We start from the raw sequence: 7743 nt of genomic DNA, 5'->3' as shown, positions 1-7743 counted from the left end.
TCACTTTGTACTACGAAATCACTTGCAAGAAAACTTCTCATTCCCAGCGCGAGGAAGCAAGAGTTTCTCTGAGAGTGTTATGTACGTGAATCACCATATTTATTTCAATGCAACTTCCCTACTTTTCCATTGTTCCCGTTGAACATTTTATCTTAATTTCTTTTGTTTTTGAGTTATCATTTTACGTTGTCGTTTACGCTGTCGACACTGACTCTATCATGATCATAGAGTTTACCAAAAGCGTGTTCGTAGTATACATCTTTTGAATGTTATAGAGTTGTCGGTCACGAGTCACCTACAGGCGATAACATTGTCTAAAACCATTCGTGTGGAAAAACCCTACACTTGTTCGACACTTTGTTGGGAGCCGTTCCTCACAAAGTCATTTCGTCGAAAGTTTGAACAAGTCTCACTTGCACTAACACATGTCCTAGGATCAACTGGTCGATCCTGCAAGTAACCCTTTGTTCTAAGACCAGGGAGGACCAGCGGTTGTTTACCAATTTCCACAATAAACAAAATGGCATACCTGGTGGGACGGTGCTAGAGCAGTTGCGAAATTACATGAAACTTAGAAGTGGCAAGTTATATAATAAGCCACGAAGTAGTGTGAAGATGTCGGAAACTAACACTGATGAAGTTCCACGAGAGACTTTATCCAATACGGAAACAGTAGTTTCACAGGTTGTCACTTTGCCGCCGATGACAAATGCAGCCCTAACCATGTCGACTACGGGTGCGGTTGGAACATCAATTCCTCAGCCTTCACCGGGGGTTCAGGATCAACGATAACGACGTTCAGACCTTATGTGCCTCGCTTTGGCACCACAGATCCGCTTTATGGAATGCCGTATTCCTTAATGCCAGGATATCAGTCGACATCCAGTGCAACACTGTTTTCAGAAACAAATCCTCCCTTGCAAGGAACAACACAAGGGGGCAACTTAAGGAGCACTACTCAGAACAGAACCATGCCGCTGTCGAACACTTCAGTAGCGATGTTGAGACAACAGATGGACGATAGTAACCATGAGTTGGTTAACATGTTGACTAACCAGATGGGCACAGTCTTCAATCCACTAATACAAGAATCTTCTGGAACGAATAGGCAGGTGGCGAACCAATTGACACGTTTGTGCAAATTTCTGGGGGCACCGTCCCGACAGATAACGCCAATGATTAGACTGACTGTTCCTATGCAGATAGAGATAGGGGCAGCAGAGGAGGAGACAGTCCACGAAGGACAAATCATTAGACCCCTCCAACATCAAGGTGTCGAATCAGGAGTGGTGGGACGTAACCAGGTGGTAATGGTCAACCGACAGCAGGATGCTGATCAAATCGTTGATCAACACCGACAAGAAGACTTAGCGGTGGAAAATAATTTGACAACTATTGTCAAAAGGATTATGGCTAGAAATGGCATGAGTGCTACATTACAAAGGCCATTATACGTGTCCCCGTTAGCTGAATTCATTCTCCAAAGCGAGGCACCCAGGGGGATGAAAGTACCTAAGTACCCAAAATTTGGGGGAGAGTCTGGTGAATCGACAATAGCGCACGTCGCCAGATACTTAACAGAGTCAGGGGATCTAGCTCATAATGAATGCTTAAGAGTAAAAAACTTCCCTTCCTCTCTAACCAAGGCAGCCTTCACATGGTTTACTTCGTTGGCCCCAAGTTCCATCGACTCATGGGCTAAACTAGAAAAGAAGTTCCATGAACAGTTTTACGAAGGACACTCCAAAATTAGTTTGGCGGAATTGTCTAGTATTAAGAGAAGGTTCGCTGAGAGCATAGATGATTATCTGAATCGTTTTAGGTCTTTAAAGGCTAGGTGTTTCACACAAGTGCCAGAACATGAACTAGTTCAAATGGCCGCAGGAGGATTAGATTATTCCATTAGGAAGAAAATAGATCCAACTTTTGTGAAAAGTATGTCACAACTGGCTGATAGAGTCCGACATCTAGAACGACTGAGGCTAGAAAAAATTAGGCACAATAAGTCTAAGAAAGAAAAGGTAGCGTTTTTCGAATACGACGCGACAGACCCAATACGTGAGGCAGATTATGCTTCATCGACCGAATTAGAAATCGACGTGGTTGAACTAAAGCCAGGGGTCCGCCTATGAGTGTCGCTCATTGCTGCATGCGCAAGGCAAGAATCCTGTTGAAAACAACCCAAAATTCCCTTCGAAAACTTACACTTTCGACGTGTCGAAGTGTGAGGAAATTTTTGACTTATTAGTCAAAGATGGACAGATGGTAGTGCCGCCTGGTACTAAAATACCACCGTTGGAACAAAGACAAAAAAGAGGGTTTTGTAAATATCACAACTATCTTAGTCATAACACCTCTAATTGTTACCTTTTCAGGGATTTGGTTCAAAAAGCGATTCAAGAAGGCAAGCTGAAATTTGCTGGCCGCAGGATGAAGATCGACACTGATCCTCTTCACTAGGAGGAAGCCCTGTTCGTGGAACCAGTCGAGATCAAAATGGTCGAGATCAGCGAATATGATGAGGCCAACATGCTGAAACAAACTGGGGAAAGCCCAAATGTCGAGATAGCTGAAGTTTACCCAAGGGCTGATGAGGACTTGGTGGATTTTCTGTACCGCTGCAAAAATAAGGGTTCACAGGTGCGCCTGTGCCCAAGGTGTGGAGCTGTCACTGACAAAATAGCAACAGAGAATTTCCAGAGGCTACAGCTGGGTAAGAGCAAAAGGAATGTGCCAACCTGGGGTTACCAGAATGAAAGAGGCTCAAAGAAGGTTGTGGGAAGTAACTCAATGAGGCCCAAGAGCTACGTGCCGTCGGCCAGTGCTCCTAGAGGTACTTGGATTAGGCCTCAGGAAAGACAAGATGCCCCACAAGGGTTTGCTGCTGAGGCTAGAGGAGGTCTAGCAGTTAACTACCAGCGTGAATTTAAGTCTGAAAAGAGGACTCATATCTCTAAAAACTATTTCGGAAAGAATCCCATGACGAGGACTCAATGGAGACGATTTCAGAGGCGTAAACAGGTTGAAAGAGACGCTGCAAGAGGCATGACCAGTGAGGCAAATGCTGGGAAGAAAATGGTTGTGAAAGTCGACACAGCGGCGAAGGAACGGATAAGAGAGTACGTCCGTCGACCAGCAGAAAAATGTTCTGATGAAGTGACTGACGACTTCAATTCAGAATCTGAAGCAAGCCTCGACATCCTGGTCAACATGGTGTCAATCCTACCACAATAATACAAATGTGTGACTGAATTCGAAGGGTCAGGGGATAATGATGAAGCTGAAGAAATGGCTTTGCATCAACTAAGATGTTATTTTATGCTGAATGATGGTGCTGCTGAAAGCCAAGAGGCAGTGTTTGAAAGACCAATGATGAACATGAAAAACCATCTGAAACCACTACTGATCAGGGCAAAGGTGGAAGGCGTAACCGTCAATAAAATTTTGGTCGACTGTGGTGCCACGGTCAACATTATGCCACACCATATTCTGAGGAAGATTGGCAAGTATGACACCGACATCAGGTCTAATAACGTGGTTTTGTCGGACTATGGAGGGAATACGAAAAGCACCATAGGAGTAATCATGGTGAATATTACAGTAGGTTCTGTGACCAGACCGACACTATTTATGGTGATAGACGCAAGGCCAAGTTACAACTTGCTACTTGGCAGAGAGTGGCTACATGGCGTCGGAGTTGTGCCCTCTTCAGCACACCAAAGACTGGTGATTTGGAGAGAGGATGGGGTAGCCTAAAACATCGAGGCCGACCAAGGATATTTTATGGCCGATGTGAATAATGTCGGCAAGAAGGAGTTTGAAAGAAAGCTGGCCAACATCTCTCCTTGCTTCCCAGCTGAGGATGTTCATGCTAATCTAAGTGAAGCTTTCGTCTCTCTAACTCTACATGAGACTCACGGCTTCATTTGGGATGTGGAACGCCTAGATGATCCACCATACACGGGTATCCGACCGACAGGCTGGGGGGATGCCAGTGATGATGTCTGAGTTAGAAGCTTTAAGAAGGATTTCGGCATACGTTGCCGAAAACAAAATAAAGTCGGCCATAGAGGCTGAAGAAAACATGGTTGTTGAGGCCTATGCGTTGAATAAAGGAGGACATATGGCTATGGGGCCAGAACCCCCAGACAAACCAACTTTGGCCAAAGGGGACTTCGACATGCAGCGTCTGGATTGCATTTACGACAGTGAACCTTTGGGGTTCGAAAAAGACCCAAAGGCACTAGAGAGAATCCGACCAAAAGACCCCTTGAAAGAAGTCGACCTTGGCGAAAATGGCGAAAGAAGGCCAACATATATAAGCGCCAACATCGACAACAAACTAAAGTCTGAGGTAATATCCATACTCAAAGAATTTAGAGATTGTTTTGCTTGGGATTATAATGAAATGCCTGGTTTGAGTAGAGATTTGGTCGAGTTAAAGTTGCCCATAAAAACTGGAAGAAAGCCAGTGAAACAAACGCCCAGGCGTTTCGCCCCAGAGATTATGGCGAAGATAAAAACAGACGTAGAAAGATTCTTAAAAAGCAAGTTCATCCAAACTGCAAGGTATGTCGAATGGTTGGCCAATATTGTGCCTGTCGCAACCTGAAAAATACAGTGCGCGAAAAAACAACCGGCGAAAGAAAATGACAGAAGAGTCGCCACCGTGCGTTATTCATCCCAAAGGAGGGAAAGGAAACGCTCGAAGTAAACCTGAAAAAGGAAAGGACAAGACGGGGTCTTGTAACCAAATCTTGGGTTCGGGAGTCGGTTATGCGAAGGAAAGGTATTAGCACCCCTACGCATCCGTAGTACTCTACGGGATCCACTTTTGTAGTTCTTGTCTAAAGGGTGTGGGTTTATCTAATGTGTTATTTACTAAAAAAAAAGGGTTAAATGAAAATGACTCGCGCGGATGTCGCATCCACTGCATACGTATCTCATCTGAGTATGAGAATCAGAGTCTTCGTAGCTCGGCTACCTAGGGGTTAAGGGTAATTGTGCTCGCTAAGACATCGCGTCTTATGCCTACGTATCTCATCTGGCCTGAGAATCAGAGCAAAACGTAGTTCGGCTAACTATGGGGTTATGGATTGGGTTTTGGACGAACGACGTCACTACGCAATCTACCGGATGCTCGACCTTTGGAGACTTACTCGCTTGTAGTCGAAGGAGTTAACGTGTTGCTTTGGGTTTTAGGGTTTGGGATGCTCAAGGGCAAAAAGGCAGTCCTTGACGAAGGAACCGCGCTACCTGCATGGATACGAACACATACAAAACAAACATGTATAAAGTAAATGTGTTAACAAGGGGCTCAGAAGTAAATAAACAAAAGAAAACAAATGGCTCCTATCGAGGTCTTCCAGCTAAGAAAGCGATAAAATGCGGAAAAGAGGTAAAAGTACCACACGGATAAAGATCCGAAGTAACAGCAATTAAAGGAGTAAGAAACCCAGGGATCTCCCAAGCTGATGCCATCAAAGAAAGGTGAGTCTGTACAGGTAATCGAAATGAACCTCCAGGGGGTATCCCACAAATAAAGTGGGAAAACCACGCAAACCATCTATGCAAGAGTCTGTGAGCCCTCACAAAAACTCAACAAAAGGGTTAGTGAAACACAATAAGCATTTTTTTCATGGATAACAGTATGGTTTCAGAAACCTCAAACCCTGTGGCATACATTTCAGAAATCATGTGATTAAACATTCAAGGCATAGGTTTCACCCATTCATGCATAATTAAACCCGTGGGCAAAAACATAATGAAATTCATCCATCATACCTCATACATTCAGATGATCCAAATTAAGAGCATAAAATCATGGGAATGAGGCAAACCTGATGGGAGAGACCGGTTGAAATCAAATGGCACGGCTGGGTTTGCAAGGCAATGTTAGGGTTTGCGTGAGATGAAAGTGTGTGAGTCATATTGAATTTTTCAGAGCTGCCTGGGGGTTGCTCTGAGTTCTCTGTCAGGTTTCTCTCCAGGTTTTGTCAAGGGTTTTGTTTCAAGGAAACCTCAGAGTATTTTGCTTCTCTTCCTTTTTCCCCAGGGTTCTTCTCTCACTATCTTTTTCCCAGACAGGGTAATAGGAATAGAATGGAATTTTGTTTCACTGAAACTCTGAATTTATAACCTGATTTTTGTGGTTTTGTGGGCTCAAATGAGAGAGGTCCAAGTCCAAGTTTTTTCTATTATATATATATTTTTTTAATTATTATTATTATTATTTTTTTGTAAAAGATTATTATTATTATTATTATTATTATTATTATTATTTTTTTTTTTAAAGTTTCTTGGATCTAATTCTGATTGACATGATGAAATGCAATATGAAATGCTAAATGAATGAGGAGGGCAAATTTTGGGGTGTTACAGCTGCCCCTATTCAATCATCAGCTAACCCGAGTAGGATGAAAGCGAACAGCTTATTAGACAAACGGGGTGAGCTGTGATTGAATACCAAAGACAGACCGAAAATTTACGCTCCGAGAACACCACAAAAACGCGGAAATACACCGCGCTGTTTATTTTTCTTCCGATCCTCTGGCTGGATCTGAATCAGTCTTCTGGCTTAATCTGGAGTTTCGATCCTCTGGCTGAACCTATACTCAATTTTGTCCTCTGGTTGGATATTAATTTTGATCCTCGGGCTGGATACGATTTTGATCTTCTGGCTAGATCTTCTTCGATCTTCTGGCTAGATCTCCTTCGTTTCGATTCTCTGGCTGAATCTATTTCCTTTGATTCTCTGGCTGAATCTACTTCGATCTTTTTGCTAGATCTGAATTGTTTCGATTCTCTGGCTGAATCTATTTCCGGTCTTCGGGCTAGACCTGACTTCGATCTTCTGGCTAGATCTTCTTCGATCTTCTGGCTAGATCTCCTTTGTTTCGATTCTCTGGCTGAATCTACTTCGATCTTCTGGCTAGATCTGGATTGTTTTGATGATAAATTCCCATCATTAGGATCCCGCATCTGAGGCATGCGCTGGTTGACCCTCTTTTGAAATCTACACCCAACCTTCATATTAGATATGCAACTTCGAGAATATTCCACTTTTGGGCTTCGTACATATTCTTCGGGCTAGAACATGTTGTAACGACTCCTCAATTAGACTTGGGCTTGCTGGGGAAATAAAGCTTGTAGGCGACTTCACTGGGGAATCTTCAAATTGAGCCTTAGGCTGGCTTACTGGAACACGATTCTCAGGCTGAATCTTCGAAATGACCCTCAGGCTGGAACACTGGAACACGATTCTCAGGCTGGAACACTGGAACACGATTCTCAGGCTGAATCTTCGAAATGACCCTCAGGCTGGATCACTGGAACACGATTCTCAGGCTGAATCTTCAAAATGAACCTCAGGCCGGATCACTGGAACATGATTCTCAGGCTGAATCTTCGAAATGACCCTCAGGCTGGATCACTGGAAAACGATTCTCAGGCTGAATCTTCAAAACGACCCTCAGGCTGGATCACTCACGCTTGATCCTCTGGCTGGATCTCATGACCTTGGTTGTAAAGTAATTCTTCAGTCTGCTTGGAAGAACCTGTTTATCAGCTTATGTGCATGCTTGATATGATATGCATGCAAATGCAAATGTTATGCATGGTGTAAAAAGAATTCTGCTTGGGGAAGCAAACTCCGGTAGGGAACAGATCGCTGTATCAATCCTTGAATGCTCTGTGGGGAATGATCCGTCTGCCGGGACCAATGAGCCACCAAAAATAAATTGG

The 7743-nt window shown here is 43.7% G+C and overlaps 1 protein-coding gene across 1 annotated transcript; it reads left to right on the top strand.

Annotated features, from left to right (window-relative positions):
* Positions 1-1175: 1175 nt before the first annotated feature.
* On the top strand, positions 1176-2447 carry LOC127123423 (uncharacterized). The gene is made up of 3 exons (XM_051053642.1): positions 1176-1726; positions 1823-2120; positions 2376-2447. Exons 1-3 carry the CDS (start codon positions 1176-1178, stop codon positions 2445-2447), a joined length of 921 nt encoding a protein of 306 aa, XP_050909599.1.
* The last annotated feature ends 5296 nt before the right edge of the window (positions 2448-7743 follow it).

Source organism: Lathyrus oleraceus, chromosome 2, assembly GCF_024323335.1.
Source record: "Lathyrus oleraceus cultivar Zhongwan6 chromosome 2, CAAS_Psat_ZW6_1.0, whole genome shotgun sequence".
Lineage (NCBI taxonomy): Eukaryota > Viridiplantae > Streptophyta > Magnoliopsida > Fabales > Fabaceae > Lathyrus > Lathyrus oleraceus.
The sequence above is the reverse complement of the archived record's forward strand: the minus strand, read 5'-3'. Positions and strand labels throughout refer to the sequence as shown.

Excerpts from the sequence above, each read along its gene's own strand:
- LOC127123423 (XM_051053642.1), top strand. The coding sequence starts at position 1,176 with ATGATTAGACTGACTGTTCCTATGCAGATAGAGATAGGGGCAGCAGAG. Across the intron at positions 1,727-1,822 it reads GAAAAGAAGTTCCATGAACA|GTCTTTAAAGGCTAGGTGTT; the intron begins GTTTTACGAAGG and ends GAATCGTTTTAG. Across the intron at positions 2,121-2,375 it reads TGGTTGAACTAAAGCCAGGG|GGATTTGGTTCAAAAAGCGA; the intron begins GTCCGCCTATGA and ends TTACCTTTTCAG.